The 19704-nt window shown below is 34.3% G+C and overlaps 2 protein-coding genes across 9 annotated transcripts; both read left to right on the top strand.

Moving 5' to 3' along the window:
• The first annotated feature begins 3417 nt into the window (after positions 1 to 3417).
• On the top strand, positions 3418 to 7547 carry LOC105770026 (transcription factor ICE1). 7 transcript variants are annotated; one of them, XR_008197884.1, is made up of 5 exons: positions 3418 to 4571; positions 4812 to 5036; positions 6224 to 6394; positions 7013 to 7163; positions 7246 to 7547. XR_008197884.1 is itself a non-coding variant. In XM_052633577.1 (4 exons), the coding sequence occupies exons 1-4, from the start codon at positions 3618 to 3620 to the stop codon at positions 7091 to 7093; spliced, it is 1431 nt and encodes a 476-aa protein (XP_052489537.1). In that variant the 5' UTR covers positions 3418 to 3617; the 3' UTR covers positions 7094 to 7547. The 7 variants fall into 7 exon arrangements, 3 of the variants coding, with proteins under 3 accessions (XP_052489537.1, XP_052489538.1, XP_012446526.2); XR_008197883.1 differs by having other exon boundaries at positions 7013 to 7168; XR_008197886.1 differs by having other exon boundaries at positions 3419 to 4571; positions 7018 to 7163.
• An 8254-nt stretch (positions 7548 to 15801) lies between these two features.
• LOC105770068 (aspartokinase 2, chloroplastic) lies at positions 15802 to 19643 on the top strand. 2 transcript variants are annotated; one of them, XM_012591124.2, is made up of 13 exons: positions 15802 to 16541; positions 16619 to 16701; positions 16801 to 16841; positions 16985 to 17139; positions 17449 to 17598; positions 17703 to 17798; positions 18049 to 18165; positions 18362 to 18481; positions 18559 to 18651; positions 18736 to 18852; positions 18966 to 19082; positions 19240 to 19302; positions 19391 to 19643. In XM_012591124.2, the coding sequence occupies exons 1-13, from the start codon at positions 16125 to 16127 to the stop codon at positions 19490 to 19492; spliced, it is 1671 nt and encodes a 556-aa protein (XP_012446578.1). In that variant the 5' UTR covers positions 15802 to 16124; the 3' UTR covers positions 19493 to 19643. The 2 variants fall into 2 exon arrangements, with proteins under 2 accessions (XP_012446578.1, XP_012446570.1); XM_012591116.2 differs by having other exon boundaries at positions 15804 to 16541; positions 18736 to 18858.
• Positions 19644 to 19704: the final 61 nt, after the last annotated feature.

Here is a 19704-nt window from a genome sequence, read left to right as displayed (position 1 = left end):
CACCAGTCCCATCTTATTTTAGATAAGAGTGAGCGTTCGATCGAATCGGCTAAAATTTTTTAAATTAATCGAGTTTATGAGTCATATTTTATCATCTTAACTCAATTTGAATTTTTTTTCGAATCAAGTCGAGTGAAATGAAATTCGAGCCGGGTCGAGTAAAATTGTTCGAGTTAAATTTAAAAAATTAAACATGTCAAATAAAAATATTGTTACATTATAACTAATTCCATGTTAGAGCACATACATTTGAAATCATATATATTTGATTTTTTTTCAAAGAAAAATAATAAAAATAATAAGATACTTAAGTATGATAAATTTGAATCATTAATTAGGTCCCAAAATTATTATTTTATAAATTCTTTATATTTTATATTTTTTTAAAATATAAATTTTGAAATTTTTATAAATATTTTGAATTTTTGAAAATTATTTTGATTTTTTTGTAATTTTGTTGAGAGAGAGACCAATTTGTTTACTTTCAAAGTTGATAGGGACCAAAAGGGTATTTACACCAATCTTTTATTCGAATCATTCGAGTTATTCAAATTGTGAAGTTCAACTCGACTCGAGTTATTCGATTTGACTCAAATAATTTGAATAACTCGATTTGATTAACTCGAAATTTAAAAAAAAAATTAACTTTTTCAAATCGAATCGAATTTTAATTATCCCTAATTTTAGATAATTAGTTAGCTACTCTCCTTTTTCAAGTTTAATTTGGTTTTATTTTGCTAACATTTCAAACTCGCTTTTCCACCGTTGTGCCTTTCTCGTTTCACCATTAATTGGGTAAGTCTATATACATTGAACTCCCCCCCTCTCCAAGCACATAAACAAGGGTTGTTTTTTTCTTCTTCTTCATATGTGTTCACTATCTAAAAATTTAATTAATAGTATTGCTATAGTGAGCAAATATATCATTCCTATAAATACTAAAAGTACTAATAATTACTGTTTTTTATTATTTAACCGAATAATTCGAGTGATTGATTAAAACTAAAATTAACTAAATTAATTAAGTATTGAACACGACAAAGAATAAATCAGGGAAATAATCGATTAATAACCAAGAAGCGAAACAATACTCAGGAAAAAGTTTACCTAGATTTTATTTGTCACTATCAATCTAAATTATGCAATTTCTTTACTTAGTAACTTGATCCGTAGAAATCTCGAAATTATGCTAATATCTCTTTCGAGTATAAGAGCAACTGGCTTTATGTTGATTAATTGAATTTTCTTTCTAATTAAAACTCCTATTATCGTATTAACTCGTGCTATGGATTCCCCTATTAGATTTGATTCTAATCCGATAGATTTATGTCATTCTATTTCTAAGATTGCATACAACTCTACTCAACTATGCAAGACATACTCTTAAATAGGGTGTATTCACCTACCGATTTAAGCATATCGAATATGGATTAATATGGAAATTTGCTTCAAAATTGACTTCAATGGTGTTTTTCGAGTTATTTTCTTGAATATTCTCTAATGACCGCCTCCTATCTTCTTATTTTTTTCATATATATATGTCTTAGAATGCCCAAAAATCCTAAAAATCATGATTTTTTGAAGTTCAGTATAAAATCTCGTGAAATCAACACGGCCTACCACATGTCCGTGTGGGCCACACGACTGTGTGGTCAGGCCATGTGGAATGGTTTAGCCTGTGTGGCTCTTATAGCTTGCTCTGATGCTCCGATTTTCGCTCATTTTTTGCTCTCAAATGCTCTATTAAGCATCAAAACATGAATTTAAAGAATTAAGAGTATAAAATTTACAATTAACATATAATAATCACCCAAAAACACATTAAAAATGATGTTAAAATATATTACTTTTAGCACTTATCACCTGCGTCTTCAGTTAATTAATTTCACATACAAAATAATTTATTAAATATATTGAATGTTCATGAAAATTGAAGAGGCAACAAGGATAAGATTGATGGTTAAAAGATTTGGAATATCCATGTGATAGCCAATAGGCAATAGCCACGGCAATAATTGTAGAATGCAGATTGCAAGCCTTCCTCAGCTACCACAAGTATCCCTCAATTAACAGCATAAGGTCCCACGATATGGTTAGACCTTGCATTGGTCCCGTCTCTAGCTGTCATGGGATGGGCACCATTTAAGCGTATTAAGGTCTATCGGGAAAATATAGGTAGCCTCATTAATTTATGATAAGGTAATAATTAAAAGATGATACTAATTATAAGGCCGGGGGATGCAAACCGGCAACTTAAAAAGAACAAGTATATATGAAAGGGATACATAGGAAGGCGTAGGACCTAGGCTAGCTAGGGTTTTGAGTAGTCAGTTTCTCTTGATTAGTTGCATGTTGGCCACGTGTTATTATCCACATGTAACGTACTCACGTGAACAGAGAGGGGTTTGTTTTTGTTATATATGTCAATCATGTTGAAAGCTGAAACTGCTTTGCTTGCCCTCTTGGTCCTAGGGCCGGGTCATCTCTCTCGTGTTACAGAAGAGGCCAAATGGCAACGCCAGTCGGCTTTATATAGATAAGAGTATTTAGGGCTTCTGATATCAATTAAGATTTCGTGTCATTTATGGTAATCTTGAGTCATTGCAATAATCAAATAATGATTGATGAGAGGGGAGACAAGTGTAATGGGAAGAGGAGATTTGAGGAAAAAAGCAATTGAATAAAGTGAAATGTGGAGTAGGTGGAGATCACGAGAAACTTGGGAGCTCTTTTGAAAAATATATTCTCAATCAATACAGGACTTTTGCAATTGCATTGAATGGGAAATAAAATGAAATGGACTAATTATGCAATTCGAATGAAGAAGTAAACACTTGGGGCCGGGGTTATTGGAGGTTTGCATCTTTCTCACTTGTCACTTGTTTTCTTGCTTCTGCAATTCCCTTTTTACCCTATATTTTATTCTTTGTTGGATGTCAGATATGTTTCTGAAAGATTAGGGCATTAAAAAGAAGATAGAAAATAACATGTAGTATGTGATTTCATTAAATACAGGATGCTATCGCTCAACTCTCTCCTCTAACTCAAATTGAATTTCTTAATCTTTGGGTGTGTAAGACAAATAAATATAAGTTTTGGAGGTATCAATGCTCCTTACTCTAATGCTTAACTCAATAATGAGTGATTGATATATATTGTATGAAACAGAGATATTAGTTTAATGCTATATTAACAATTTCATCCTAAATGAGGATTTTTATTTAGATTTAATTTTGTTTAGGATGAAAATGTTAAAATTCCATATGAAAATATTGATAACTTCCTCCTTTCATACCATCTTTTCCCATATTGGCATTCAAACCATCAAGTTACTCATTATAACCATCTTAATTAAAAAAGGTTGACTTCACTTTATTTACACAAGACAGCTAAAGGGAATATGTATTAAACATGGTGAATAGCAAATTGATTATTGCGGGCCTAGGAAGCAACGCAACCCAACCCAAGTAGCAGGATTTCCATTTTCCCTCGCTTCCCAGTGATACGTTATTCTTAACGTTCAAACTTGGAATCTTCTCCCTCTGTTTTTTCCCTCAAAAATATGATGCTCTGCTGAAAAAGCTATTACACGTTTCTTCTTCTTCTTCTTCTTCGAGATGGTCCTTGGAGCTGCTAACGGCCTCGTCTGGATGGATGGAGAAGGAGAAGAGGAAGAGGATGCAGTTTCTTCTTGGACCCCAAACATCAATAATCAAATTCAGTCTAAACAAGACGACTTCACCATGCCCTTCAAATCCGTGCTCGACGCTTATTGGTACATGAACCCAGCTATGAACCAGGATCCTCATATCCGTGAGCTTGGTTTCGTTGATAATAATCTCCTCCTTCACCACCCACTTGATTCCTCTGCTTCTTGTTCTCCCTCACAGCCCTTCACCCTTGAACCTCACCCTTTCTTGCCCCCTAAGCCTTGCTTCTCTTCTCTCCTCTGCAACAGCCCCTTTGATTTTGCCTCCGAAACTGCTTTTCAGCCGAATCAGACCCCCAATTTTATGGGTTTTCCTCCCACTCAATTCTCTACTCCTGACTTCAGCTCCAGCTCCGACTTTCAAGGTCCAAGGTTGTTCACTGCAACTGAAAATGCTTCTGCTTTCAGTGGTGGTTTTGAGGGCGTCGATGCATCAGGGAATGCTGTCTTTGTGAACAGAGCAAAGATTTTGAAGCCCCTTGAAGTTTTCCCTTCAGTTGGTTCTCAACCAACTTTGTTTCAGAAGCGAGCAGCGATGCGTCAGGGCTCTGGTGTGGCTGATGAACGGCGGAATTTGGATGTTTCAGACGGGAAGAGGCAGAGGCATGAGCAAGGGGAGATTGAGGAAGCCAGCTTCGATGTATCGGGTTTGAACTATGATTCTGATGATTGCAAGCTGGAGGAGAAGGCCAAGAACGGTGGTTGCAATTCAAATGCGACTAGTACACTCACCGCTGGTGGGGATCACAAGGGTAAGAAGAAAGGAATGCCAGCCAAAAATTTGATGGCCGAAAGGCGGAGGAGGAAGAAGCTCAATGATAGACTTTACATGCTGAGGTCTGTTGTGCCTAAGATTAGCAAGGTAAATTACATTTGAGAATTCTTAGGCAAATGTCACCCATTTTGTATTGATAATTTGATACCATGCTTGCTTAATTTTAGTTTCTATCTCTACTTTTAGGATTGTTTACTTGTTGAGCCATTGTGAATTTGTCATTATAATTGTATTTTAGGTGATTTTAGTTAGACGTATACTACCTTGGTGTTCCTATAATTGAAGGTGGCATTGATGCAGATACTCATTGTGCTTATTATGTCACAGATGGATAGGGCTTCAATACTCGGGGACGCCATTGATTACTTAAAGGAGCTTCTGCAAAGAATCAACGATCTTCACACTGAACTCGAATCCACCCCACCTGGCTCTTTTATGCCACCATCTTCGAGTTGCCACCCGTTGACGCCTACCCCACCTACTCTTCCAGGTCGAGTCAAGGAAGAACTATGTCCCAGCTCATTCTCGAGTCCTAAAAACCAACCTCCAAAGGTAAACCTTTGAACCTAAAAGTTTCATTTATTTATTTGTATTTATTTTCTAGCTTTGCTACAATTGCTTGAATTTCATTAATTTCTCCTAGAAACTGGTTTTATTAAAGGTCCTTTTTCCAACTAGGCAAAAATTTGAATATGCAATGATTTTGAAAATCTTGAAGGTGAAAGGAGCAAACCATGAATGTCTGTGTGTTCTTTCCTGATAGTAACTTGTATGGTATAAGCAAGATGAATAAGTTAATATTGAGCTAGTATATTGCATAAAATTGGACTCTTTCCAATTCAGCTATTGACTGGTAGGCTTTCAAATTATTTGAGCTTAAAGTTGATCTTGGAAAGTTAACAGTGCCCCGTGAATCCTATAAAATTAGTGACTTCTTGTGTATGTACTTGCTCTAGCAATAGGGACCCATGTTTCATCTATTTACGTATAGAAAATGTCCTCATCAAACTCGGTAGGTTTCAAGATGAGATTGTCGATGGACCTTATCATGAAAACTGGAAATACTTTATATTGGATAAATATAATAGAGTGGACTGAAGTATATACATCTTGAGCTTATATATATTATTGTTTTTTTTTTTCTTTGTTCTCTTTTATCATATTGTTGATTGTTTTCTTGTCTTCTGCTTATAATAGCTAAGCGCTTCTTGTTGATTGTGAAGTGTGATATTTGTTTTTGGCTCTTTTGATGGTCAAATAATTCTTTATTCACCCAAAAGAGGAGCCTAGCCAACTAGAATAAAAGCATCTGCGAAACTGAAAGTAATCACAATAGAGAAGTATTCTGGATAAGTAATCACTGCACTCAAAGCCCAGTTGCAAGCAAGCATCTTGTTGGTATCATCCCTTTCAACTGTGGAGTCTTAGTCAAACTGCCTCTATGATTTTATTAAGAATAACTGAAAAAGTAATAATCTTCTTGCCATGAAGCCTAGAATTCCTCTCCACCAATAACTGAAGAAGTGTGATATTTGTTATTCCTTGATCAAAATTGTTCTTAAGATTATATCTAGGCTTTTGTTTCTTTGCATTTGGTTGTAGAACTCATGTCAGACATGAGTCAGGACATGATACACACACAAAAGGACTGACATATGCTTGCCAAAAACTTTCGCCAGGTTGTGTCAGTTGATGTAAGGTTAAGGGAACTCATATATTTCTATTTTTGCAATTTTCAGGTGGAGGTAAGATTAAGGGAAGGAAGGGCTGTCAACATTCACATGTTTTGTGCTCGCAGGCCAGGTCTCTTGCTCTCCACCATGAGAGCTCTAGACAACCTTGGATTGGACATACATCAAGCTGTAATCAGCTGTTTTAATGGGTTTGCACTGGATGTTTTCCGAGCTGAGGTGCCCTTCTTTTGTCTCTTCTTCTCTTCATCTACTTAGTTGATTTCCATTTAAAATCAATTTTAATTTGCACATCTATCCAACAGATTTCAACTAAAATCCGTCTAACAATTTTTGATGAATGCGATTTCTTTCAAAGTCTAGCCAACTCTAGTGCAAAAAATAAGGCCCTATAGAAAGCTATTTCTTCTGTTTAACACTTAAAACTACAAATGAAATGAGTCTTTATTGAAGAAATTAAGTTATTTTCTGTGCATCTTTGCTACATAGCACTGCAGTAGAAAAGAGCAGTTCAGTAAAAGGCAAGTTCAAATAATGGTATAGACCATGAGTCAGAAACCCTGAAATTGATGACTCTCTTCCCATTGTCCTTTTGTATTTGAATAGCAGACTGACTACTTGCACTAGTTTGCACATAGATTAAAGTAAGAATCCTTGTTTAGTGGGATATATCCTAGGCAATTTTTTCTTTCTGCTCATACCTCTGAAGGTCAATTATGATGCTAATGGTTAATAATTGTTGATCTTTAGATCACTAAATTACTTGTGAGATGAATTTGTTAGGTATTTATTGCTAGTGATAAACATGATTTATCGTGAGGTGTGTTTTCCTTAAAGTTTAGTTTCGGATCTGGTGATGCTGAACAAAGACAATATGAAAATTGGGAATTTGGAGCTATGCGAGTACCACAATTGTAGCTTTGTTAAACAAGCATTACAGTACAAGCTAATCTGGAAGTCTGCATATCATCTAAAAAACAGAAAAGTTGTAAGGTGTTTGGTTTGTTGGTGGATATTAATATTTGGAAGAAGAATTCAGTAATTTTGATTTGGTGTTTGACAAATGACAGCAATGCAGAGAAGGCCAGGATGTATTGCCTGAGCAAATCAAAGCAGTACTTTTGGATTCAGCAGGGTTCCATGGTATAATGTGAGGGTGAATGGTTGGCTTATTATGATAGTATTGGTATGAACAGAGGCAATAGTAAATGTTGATGTAAAGTAATTAGTTGCTTCTCATCCCAGTGGTGAAGCAAATTTTACAAGGTAGTGAGCTTTGTAGGTGGCGCAAGCAAGTAGGCAAACAATTGATTTCTTAGTTGTTGTATCACTTGAGAATGAAGTTGATTCTGATGGAGGTTTTTATTTATTATATTTGTTTTCTTTTTTCTTTTGGGTTAATATTCATACCCCATACTCAAATCACACATGCATACATAGGGAGTACGAAACTATTAATAAATTAAGGGTGTGTTTGTTTCACAAAATTAGTTTAGGAATTTCTTTTTATTTTTATTTTTTATTTTATGTATCATCTTGATAAAAAACGATTTACAATCTAATGGAAAATAAACTCTATTTTGAAAATTTCCTTACCCTTTTAAAAATTAAAGTTAATTTTTTAAAAGAGTTTTGTATGGGTAATTAAGCTTAATATTATTTAATATACATATTTATTTATATTTAATAATATAATATGTAATAAATATGATTTAATATTTTAACAAATTATTTAATATATTTATAATAATTTTACATTTTAAAAATCTTTTAATATTTATTGAAATTATTTATATATTAATATTAATATTAAATATATACTACACTTTATAAATATTTTAATACTATAACTATGAGTATTTGTTTAAATTATTAACTTAATTTATTTTTTCAACTTCAATGTGCCATTATCAATTTTCATATTTCAATAAAATTTGTCATACAACAAAAATATTTTACATAAAATCATTTAAACATTAAAAATATTAATTTTTTTCAGAAAATCAACTTATTTTTGAAAATGGAAATGGTTGGTCTCAATTAGTGGCAAAGCCTGCAATATTTGGGGTCGAAATTAAATTGTATATTTTATAATAGTAAAATTGTAATTTCATCATTTTAATAGTCTATATCTTTATACTTTTAAATAGTTAGATACAATTTTTATCATTTTAGGGTTAAAGTATAATTTTACTATTACTAATTTAAAATTTTATAAATTATATTAGGGAACATGACCCTAGCCTCCACTACGCTCCGCCACTACTCTAAATAATTTTTCATACTATTATTAAAATAGTGTGTTGATTGGAATTAAATCATAGAATTAATCTATAGATAAAAAAAGTTTATGCAGTATAGTGATTTATGAGGGTGATTTTGTTTATAGCTTTTGCTATATTATATAAAAATAAATTTATTCATTAAATAATCTTGATTTAAATGAAATATAATATTTTATTATTTCATATTTAAAATATATTTCATAAATTAGAATTACATTTTATTAGATTATACTTTATTATAAATAATAAAAATTATTAAACAGTGAAAATTAATTATGAAAATATAAAAATAAAAATTAAGAGAATAATATATAAAATGTTAAAACTTCTCAAGTTAAATAATTAATAATGCAAAAAAGGCTCACTAAGAATGGATTAATCAATTAAAAAATAAGGCCTTATTTGAAAAGTAATTAATGAGATAATCGGCTATTTTATCAAAATAGTCCAAAAAAATATTATATTTACAAAAATAACTCAGATTTAAAAACAATCACCAAAAGAACCTGAAATGAACAGTGAAATTTGATTGTGGCCTGTCAATGGCCGGAATCACCTCGTATTTTGCACCCATGATTGCCTGATAATTGTGTCAGACTTAAAAATAATATTTTTTTTGAGTTTTGGCCTGTCAATGGCCGGAACCCGTGTATTTTTTTTAAATTGTATAATACTGATATACAAAAAAGAAGAAAAAAAATTTGGGTAAAAAAATTCGAGTTTTGGTCTGTCAATGGCCGGCACCAGAGTACGAAAAAAAGAAAAAAAAATTTGGGTGTTGGCTCATCAATGACCAAGCACACCAGTCTGATAAAAAATTTTACTTTTTTCGTGTCAAGATCGTGTATCGAGATCTGAAAAAAGTAAAAAATTGAGGTGGCTCGCCAATGGCGGCACCACCTTTTTTGGTGGAAAAAATATTTTTTACTTTTTTGTGTCAATAGTGTATCGATATCTGAAAAAAGTAAATTTTTTTGTGGTGGCCTGCCAATTGGCCGGCACCACCTTTTTGGGGGAAAAAAATTTCGGATGCTGGCCTGTTAATGGCCGGCACCAAATTTATCAAATATATATAGGGCATTTCATCTTCCATTTTGTCTAGTTTCAAAAGTTTTTTTCCTCTGTTTAGAAGAAAGCAAATTTTTTTTAAAAATGAGTTCTCAAATACTGTTTGTTTATGTTCATTTCGATGGTGAAATGATAAATACAAATGAAGAAGGATGTGTATTTCAAAGCCGGAAAAAAATAGGAATGAGATTCAACAAACAGATTTCGCTGTCGGATTTCAAACGAAAAATCAGTACAAAGATAGCAAGTCGTTGCGGAAAGCAAATGTCAAGACTGTTTTACAGATTTTCGATTTCATCTGATCCGCTAAAGTTCTCAGAAATGGAGTTTGAAGATGATGATGATTTAGGTACAATAATAGCAATTTATTGCCCACTGGAATAGAAAATCCCAGTCCAGTTGAGTTGTTCGCGGAGATAACTGAACCATATCTCATTCAAATGGTAATTCCAGCAAGTCAGCGCTCCCATTCAAATGATGATTTAGGTACAATGTGATGTCAGGTTCAAAAAATCTAGAAACGAAAATGAAAAAAAGGGTGCTAGATGTAGGAAAAAATTTTGAAATAAATGAGATTGAATGAAAAAAATGGTGTTAGATGTGGGAAAAAATTTAAAATATATGAGATTGAATGAAAAAAAAAGGGTGTTAATTGTAGGAAAAAAATTTTAAATAAATGAGACTGAATGAAAAAAAGAGAGTGTCAGATGGCATTGTTCAATAAATGAGATTGAAATAAATGGAACAAGGAAAAGAAAGTGAGTCAGAATCAGAACTTTGAAAAAAATTGAAATAAATGGAATAGAAATAAATGAACTTTGAAAAGTGAGTCAGAACTTTGAAAAAATTTACGGCAAACCTTAATTTAAAAAATTGAAATAAATTAAATTGAATGAAAAGAAAAGGTGTCAAAAGTATTATTTTTTTTCCATTTTTGCCCTCCTTTCAAATGGTCTCCCACTATAAATAGGCCATTCCGTCCACCACCCTCAACCATGGCCGACGACCGCCGCTCTTCCCAAAATTTATAAATCGCCGACGACCACCGATCACTACATGGATCCTAATCCAAATGTTCTTTTAAATGACAACGACCACATTACAAGCATTGTGCACAAGGTAACTGAAAAATAAAATGTCTTATTTAATTTTAAATATTCTTTTAAATTATTTTTAAAACGATAAATATAACATTATATAGTTACTATAAATGTAGGATTTGTACAGAATTGTTAGACCCCGGTTGCATGATCCCGGTTATTTTCCCGATCAAAGAGTTATACCGTATTTGAATGTCGCCGGTTTTGGGGTTGCCGCGTACATTCAAACATCTGAGCTACGAGCCGATTTAATATCAGCATTAGTTGAAAGATGACGCCCGGAGACACATACATTCAACCTCCCATGTGGGGAGGTAAGCATTATGCTACAAGATGTAGGAGTCCAACTAGGGTTGTCTATAAATGGAGAAGCAGTGACCGGGCTTGGAAAAGTGCGCGATCCGTGAGGCACTTGCGAGCGGTTACTTGGAAGGGTGCCCCCGAGCAACGAGGATGAACGTTTAACATATATTAAATTTAATTGGCGGTTGCTACCTTCTACTGTAGTCTTGGGCATTATACCTGTCGAAACCTGTTTTTTTGAAACAAAAATTTTAGTTGTCGACTTTAAAAATAAGAACTGGAGTCGCCACCGATCCTTTATTAAGGTGTGATCGGCCCACCTTAAAAATAATTTTGGTCTGCGAAATTTGAGAAAACAGGTTCGGGAGTCAGTTACGCATGAGGAAGGATTAGCACCCTCGTAACGCCCAAAATCGGTACCAAATTGATTGTTTAATGTCTTGGTGTCGAAAATTTGAAAAGATTTTAAAGAAAACTTTTTATTTCATGAATGAATCAAAATAGTAAGACATTCTTATTTCAAAGAAATAAAACACCACACCCAGTGAGTTAGGGCACAATGTTTTTAAATCTTCAAAATACCCGAATATTGCCTTTTGCTTTTGAAAATTCTTATTTCGAGAAGAAAATGTCATGACCAGTAAGTTAGGACCCAACATTTTTGAATTCTCGAGAATAAGCTTTTATTTAAAATTTGCAAGTTTAATGCAAAATGATTACTTAGCATTCTAAATTCATCGAAGAATAATCGCAATCCAGTAAGTTAGGACACGATCTTTCTCGAGAATCATGAATGCCAAATATTTTAGAAATTTGCAAAATATGATGATTTTAATGCTTTAATGAAAACATATATTTTCTTTAAAAGCAAGATAAAATGTTAATATACAACATGAAACACATACTTTAATTTAAATTATAAATGTGTATTTACAAAATATATATACAAGTACAATATACAAGTAAATTTGAAAATATGTGTGCATGTATTTAAAAAACTTATAAGTATACATGTGAGAGAAAAGGAATGAAATATATAAACAAAAACCTTGTAATAATTTATAAAAAATGTATGTATTTACGTATGTGAAAATTGTGGAAATAAGGGGGAAAGAGAGGTATATGCATATATATTTACAAAATAGAAAAAAATGTATAAGTATATATATAATAAAAAAATTATGAAGATAAAATAATAATAAAATATATAAAATATATACATGTACAATTTCATAAAAGTTTAAAATTTATACTCATATATTATATAAAAAATATGCATGCGTATGGAAGTAATAATACTAATAATAATAATATATAATAAATAATATATAATACCATAATATAATAATAATGCAATTCAATCAAAAAATAAAAAAAACCTAAAATCACAGATTAAGGATTAAAATGAAGAAAAACGGAATTTAAGGGCCCAAATTCAAAGATAGAAAACACAAAAAGGGACCAAATCATATCGCATGCAATAATAGGAGGACCCAAAGGGAAATATTCCCCATGCTAATCCAACGACGTCGTCCCAATGAGGAGCGTATGCGTGGCCTTGGGATCAAATTAAAACAAAGGAGAAATAATGGGGCAAAAATTAAAAATATATAGAAAACTACATTGAAGGAAACTTAAAAGAAGAGGGATCAATTTCGCAAATACCCCCCACCAGCGAAAACACGTAGGTATAGGCCTATACGACGTCATTTTTGTAGCCTTATTTAAGCAAAAAAACATTTAAAAAAACATTTTGCAGCTTTATAAAATTTAAAAAAAAAAACCTTTGTTTGTCTGCTAGGGTTTTGTACCATTTTCTCATTGCATGGCAAGTCGTTTGGTAGATCCACACCTCGATCACCCCGTCTCGATCATGACGGACATGGGATGAACCGCGACAAAACCAGGTATGATCTTCCTAGTTTTTATATTTTAAGCGAAAAAATAAATAAAATAAAAAGGAAAAAAGAAAAAAAAGATCGAATCTAAAAAATGATGAACACCTTCCGTTTCTCTATTCTGTTTCTCAATCCCCTCCCCCCCATTTTACAGATTTTCACGGCTTTAAATAGCCGAAAATGGAAAAGAAAGAAAAAAATAAAAATAAAAATCAAAAGAAATCTCTTCTGTTGGCAGGATTTTTGCTATTCTGTTTGTGTTTGTTGCTGGAGGTGCAGCGCGCAAGGTGTGGCAGGCGTGGAGGCGCAACTCACGCGAATGGCGGCTACTGTTGCGGAGGGGGTGGTGCGCAGGCTCGTGGCAGTTGGAGAGGGTTTCAGCAAATTGATTTTGCTGGGCTAGGGTTCGAAAATTGGCTGTTGGGCCTGTTATTGGGTCGGCTAGTGTTGGATTGTTTATTTTTTTGTTTGGGTTTATTATGTGGGCCCGGGCAAATAATTGGTATTACAATACCGAATGCCATTTCTGGCATCAGTGGGCCATCAACCCTATGTCTGGCCATTTGTTAATAGGTAAATATGTAGTTAAATTTTGTCATCTATTTTTTTTATACTATAATGTGTTGTCTTTATTTTTTTCATGTGAAAAATAATTTGATAATTTCTTTTTTTTTAGATGGGCAACTGTACCGGGAATTGGACGATCCTTCCCGCTACCTATGTACCGTATAATGATAGAGACTGATTCCGGTGATGGCGTAAATTACGATTCCAAATATAATTTTTTAAATATAAATAAAAATATAGAGTAACGTGTTTTCTTTATTTTGCAGTTTATATGGATGCCATATACTCAGGAAGATATCGAGGCACTCATACCGTCATGGGTGGTCGAGCAGCAACACCTGTTCGTGTCTAATGTGCCATTGATTAATTTTCATATAGTGGAGTGGCACGATGGAGGTCGGGTTTTGAGGCAGCTCGGTTGCGCACAGCCTATCCCGAACCCTCCCGTTGATATCTCAGATGTCCACGGAATGGATAAAAAGGGTCCGGGTCGGGACTCTTTAAATTGGGCACAGAAACATGAACCATATATCTTTCTGTGGAATCAGCGACATTTGAGGTGCTCTCCATTGTATGTCTTAGAGGGAGGGTTCTCTCCTACGCCCGAGTACGCAGCATGGTATATGGCACATGAGAAACCCTTCATATTCCAGGGTCAGTACATGCTGGTCCAAAGAGACGTGCAACCTGAATCTTCGCGATGGCAACCAAGGAACGCCCAACCGCGTAGTAACCGAGTTTCGCCATTCGAGAACATCGATCCCGGGGCCGAAAATGAAGCATCCGACTCATCATCACAATTCATAGATCCGGATCCAGTGCATGAAGTTCCTCCATCATTTGAAGATATTCTTGATGACAACCTCTACCGTCAACATTTGACATGATCCGGATCATCATCCTCATACCACCCGGACTTCCACCCCGAAGCACGTACACCCACCACTGAGGATATTTTTCCATCGGCACCTCCGGTCACACGATACCAATTAAGTCTCGATTATGGTGAATATAATTATTCCACCTTTCTAACTACACAGGAAGGGACACCGAACGCCGGACCGAGCAATTATCAAACAACTCAGCAAGGTGCACAACATCGTCGACGGAGGCATCTGGATCGTTACATGCCAGCGCCGGGGATGTCCCTAGGATCGCGACAATTTTAATTTTTTATTTTAATTTTTACTTTCTTAAAATTTATTATGTAAATATTTCTTTTATTTTTACATTTTTCTTTTTTTTAATATTTATTTAATGGATCTAATATAATTATTTGTTTGAATACATGACTTCGTAATATTTAAAAATAATAATTCAAATAAGTAATACTACACGACAAATTAAATTAACATACACAATAAAATACAATTATTCTACAATATTAATACAAAAATATATATTATTACCCGATAATATAAAAATACAAACATTCGAAAAAATTATTACATGAAAATATAAAAATAAAACCTTAAATCCTGAACAACTATATTAAATTTATAGATATATATATTTTTTTACTTTTTTCGTATACTGATACTTGCTATTGACACGAAAAAAATAAAAAAAATATTTTTTTCCACCAAAAAAGGTGGTGCCGGCCAGGCCACCACCAAAAGAATTTTTTTTTACTTTTTTCGTATATTGATACCTTATACTGACATGAAAAAAAGTAAATTTTTTTTACTGTACTAGCCAGCACAATTTTTTTACTTTTTTCAGACTCAGTGCGGGCCATTGATGAGACCAAAACTCGAATTTTTTCTTGTCTTGGTGCCGCCATTGTGAGCTAGCACCCAATTTTTTTTTTCCTTTTTTTCGTACTGGGTGTCGGCCATTGACAGACCAGCACCCAAAATTTTTTTTCTTTTTTTCGTACTCTGGTGCCTACCATTAACAGACCAAAACTCGAATTTTTTTCCTGTACAGGGGTGCCGGACATTGATAGGTCAGCACCCAAAATTTTTTTCTTCTTTTTTGTATATCAATATTATACAATTTTTAAAAAAATACACGGGTTCCGCCCATTGACAGGCCAAAACCCAAAAAATGATTTTTTTTAAGTCTGACACAATTATCAGGCAATCATGGGTGCAAAATACGAGATGATTCTGGCCATTGACAGGCCACAACCGAATTTTACTGTTCATTTCAAGTTATTTTGGTGATTGTTTATAAATCTAGATTATTTTATAAGTATAATATTTTTTGGACTATTTTAATAAAATAGCCGAGATAATCATATAACATATTATTGGAAAACATTAATTAAAATGTGAGATTTTAACCGCAAATGAAATGATTTGCCTTGTACCACGGCTCAACTGTTTTGTATGCCTCAACTGAACTCTCAATTGTCTGTACCATTCTCTAAAACAAAGTCCTCCAAATCAAACAGATTCAAAGATTGCACCACCGCCGTCAGATCAAATTGAACTTACCCAAATTACAAATCAGAGTATATAATGGTAATAATAAAGCGAGGGCAGATGTGATGAAAGGAGGGGAGGCGGCGCTCCGGTCTTTGCAATTGCTCTCTCCCGACCAACCCTGTTGTTTGGCTGTTTGTTTTCAATAAGTAAATTAACTAAACACATCCACTGCCCCTTCTTTTCCACTTTCAATCCCTACGTTATTCACTCTCCACTTGATCTCCTCTTTGATTAGTATTTGCTATTTTTAGTTATTTTTCGTCGAAACAACTAGTTTCCGAGATCCGTCAAGCGTGATGGCGGCTTCCTTGCGATTTTCTGGTCTGAAAACGCCTCCGACTTATTCATTTCCAAAGCAGACGACTTCTTTACAATGCCATTCAGCGTCGCCAACTCTGCTCAGTTTTGCTGCATTTAGGCCTTCAAATTCTTCTATCTTGCGTAATATCAGCCTAAGACGCTGTTGTGAAAGTAGAGTCTTTAGAGTCTGTTGTCAAGGAGGGAATGTGGATGTTATCCAACGGAATGAGTTTGAAGCAGCAAGTTCCGGAGAAGCCGAGAATCAATTGACGTGTGTAATGAAGTTCGGTGGATCCTCAGTGGCTTCCGCTGAGCGAATGAGAGAGGTTGCTGACCTTATACTCAGTTTCCCCAATGAAAGACCAGTCATTGTCCTTTCTGCCATGGGAAAGACTACCAATAAACTTTTGCTGGTAATTCATCCATCAATTTCTTAGGCTATAGGAATACAAGGGTTTGCTAACAAGTTGGTTTTTTGTTTGATGATTAGGCCGGAGAAAAAGCTGTTAGCTGTGGTGTCACTAACGTAGATGCCATAGAAGAGTTGAACTTTATAAAAGACTTGCATCATAGGTAAGAGCAATTGAAATGATTTTCTTCCCCCTTTTCACTCCCTTGGGTGTTGGTTCTGATTGAAATTTGCTATCTCTTCTTGTTAATTGTAATACCCAGGACGGCTGATGAGCTTGGAGTGGAAAGGTCGATTGTTGATGGTGAGTTTATGATCTACCCTTGGGTTGACATCAAGTCTTTTTGCTTCAGTTTCTCATTGACGTCTCTTCTTCTGTTCTTTTAGTTTAGGGTTACTTATGATGGTTTCTGTCTTGCCTTTTTTGTATGAACAACCCTTTTGTAGGTCACCTAGAAGTATTGGAGCAGCTCTTAAAGGGAATTGCTATGATGAAAGAGTTAACATTACGAACAAAAGACTATTTAGTTTCGTTTGGAGAGTGCATGTCTACAAGGATTTTTGCAGCATATTTGAATAAAATTGGTGTTAAGGCCCGTCAAGTAAGTTGTTTCCCTTCTGTTTTGCTGTATATAGGTTTTATATATGTAGGTATAGTCATCAAATAATTTATTCACCATGAAAACTACTTTTGACTTCTCTTTTTAGTGGGAGTGTAAAACATTCCTAGTTGTATGTTTTTCTAACTCTAAAGTTGAATTTCTTTTGGTTCAAAATTCAAACTGTTTTAGGGTACTAGACCTCTCCATGATTCACTTTTAATTACATCTATGTATAGTACTCTTTTCCCTGCATTTCCTCATAACCACCACCATAGTGAGTCAAATTATAAGTCAGTGTCCTATATGCAGTATGACGCCTTTGAAATTGGTTTCATTACCACTGATGACTTCACAAATGCTGATATTTTGGAAGCAACTTACCCAGCTGTTGCAAAAAGATTAAATGATGATTGGATCAGTGATCCTGCAATCCCAATTGTCACTGGATTCCTTGGAAAGGTAGAAAAGCTGTATATCTTTTTGAAATGATTTCATTCTTAAACAAGAGCTTCTTGGTGGGATCGTTTGGTATTGCTTTTTATCGTGTTAACTTCTGATTGTAGGGGTGGAGATCTTCTGCAATTACCACTTTAGGAAGGGGTGGTAGTGATTTGACAGCCACAACCATCGGAAAAGCATTGGGGTTACGAGAAATTCAGGTCAGTTCGTATGTCCAAGGTCTGAACCTGCTGTGTACGGTGATACCCTTGCCTTATTTGTTTCTTTTCATTTTTTGGGATGGATGCCATCATTTTAATAATCAACAAGCATCTATATGTGCAGTATGTACTGCAGACCAAAAGTTGTAGCCAAAGCATGGAAATATGTACTCACCAGTTTATACTCTGTTTATAGTAATGGTTTTTTTTTCTAGAACAAATTATAACTGTATACATTCCTTCATTACAGGTATGGAAAGATGTTGATGGTGTTTTGACCTGTGACCCTAACATATATCAACATGCAGAACCTGTCCCGTACCTGACTTTTGAAGAGGCAGCTGAACTTGCTTACTTTGGTGCTCAGGTGCTATATATTGATTTGCTGCTTTTTCCCCTCCCTTTGTTTCTTAGTAACTATCAAGCTTTGGTGAATAACAGTTGCATATTGTTTGTTTGACTAATCTATTGTGCTTTATTCTTGGAAGTAGTTTAGTTATCATTTAATTGATTGAAGAATGGCTAATTGAGTAAATTTGGATGTTTGTCATGCCCTACCTCAGGTTCTGCATCCGCAATCTATGAGGCCAGCTAGAGAGGGTGATATTCCTGTCAGGGTTAAAAATTCTTACAATCCTAATGCTCCAGGAACTCTCATCACCAGGAATAGAGATATGAGTAAGGTCTGTAGCAGCTGATTGCTTGTTTAATGTTTTTCAATGAAATTTCAACTTCTTCAGTCATTTTTTCCCTATTGCAGGCAGTACTGACCAGCATCGTTTTGAAGAGGAATGTCACCATGCTGGATATTGTCAGCACACGCATGCTTGGTCAATTTGGCTTTCTTGCAAAGGTTGGAAGGCCATTTCTTAAATTTAGTGCTAATTGTCCATTTGGTTTTTTCGTGCAGTTGATTTGATCTCTTTTATGTGTGCAGGTATTCTCGATCTTTGAAGATTTAGGTATCTCAGTGGATGTTGTAGCTACTAGTGAGGTCAGTACTTCTTTGACTTTGGATCCATCAAAACTTTGGAGCAGAGAGTTAATTCAGCAGGCAAGCGTACGATTCCGTTCTTCATGCTTTGATTGATATTACCTTGTACAGATGTTATATCTGTATGCCGACTGATTCTGAATAATTTCTTCACTGTTTGTATCACTTTATAGGAACTTGACCATGTTGTAGAAGAACTCGAAAAAATTGCCGTTGTCAATCTTCTTCAGCACAGATCTATCATTTCTCTCATTGGCAATGTCCAGAGATCCTCACTTATTCTTGAGAAGGTACTCCTATAATTTTCTGTCATGCTAAAACTTGTAAATCATCTTCTAATTTGAATTGAAGATATTCGAAGTGAGCAAACATAGAGTCTGTCAATGGATGACAATCTTGTTTAGAAATGTAAACATTGGTATTAATGGATAATCGAATGTGATGCAGGCATTCCACGTGTTAAGGACCAATGGAGTGAATGTTCAGATGATCTCTCAGGGTGCATCTAAGGTGCCTACTTTTCTTTGAGTTGGTCATTTAATAACTTTCATTTATTGTGATGCAAGTATAAAACGGAGCTTGTGTTGGTACTTGTTAGGTTAACATATCATTGATAGTACATGACACTGAAGCGGAGCAGTGTGTGAGGGCTCTTCATTCAACATTCTTTGAAAGCGATCTCCCTGAATTAGATCAATGAATACAATTAGATAGTCAGTCATTGGCTTTACGAAATTATTGTTCCATGTAGCCGATTCATAACTCATTGCAACCGAATACACAATTAGACTGTTTTCCTGTTTGATCACCAATCCAAGATTGGTTTATATGTATGCTTTTTTACCTCTCAATTTCCATTAGATTATTCTTTTTATTTAAAAAAAAAAAACACCACGAAGGTGGATAAAACCG

The sequence above is a fragment of the Gossypium raimondii genome, chromosome 7 (genome assembly GCF_025698545.1).
Source record: "Gossypium raimondii isolate GPD5lz chromosome 7, ASM2569854v1, whole genome shotgun sequence".
NCBI classification, from domain to species: Eukaryota; Viridiplantae; Streptophyta; class Magnoliopsida; order Malvales; family Malvaceae; genus Gossypium; species Gossypium raimondii.
This window is presented reverse-complemented; position numbering and strand designations above follow the sequence as displayed.

Excerpts from the sequence above, each read along its gene's own strand:
- LOC105770068 (XM_012591116.2), top strand. The coding sequence starts at position 16,125 with ATGGCGGCTTCCTTGCGATTTTCTGGTCTGAAAACGCCTCCGACTTAT. Across the intron at positions 16,842-16,984 it reads GGAAAGGTCGATTGTTGATG|GTCACCTAGAAGTATTGGAG; the intron begins GTGAGTTTATGA and ends ACCCTTTTGTAG. Across the intron at positions 17,140-17,448 it reads TTGGTGTTAAGGCCCGTCAA|TATGACGCCTTTGAAATTGG; the intron begins GTAAGTTGTTTC and ends TCCTATATGCAG.
- LOC105770026 (XM_012591072.2), top strand. The coding sequence starts at position 3,618 with ATGGTCCTTGGAGCTGCTAACGGCCTCGTCTGGATGGATGGAGAAGGA. Across the intron at positions 4,572-4,811 it reads TTGTGCCTAAGATTAGCAAG|ATGGATAGGGCTTCAATACT; the intron begins GTAAATTACATT and ends ATTATGTCACAG. Across the intron at positions 6,395-7,245 it reads TGGATGTTTTCCGAGCTGAG|CAATGCAGAGAAGGCCAGGA; the intron begins GTGCCCTTCTTT and ends GACAAATGACAG.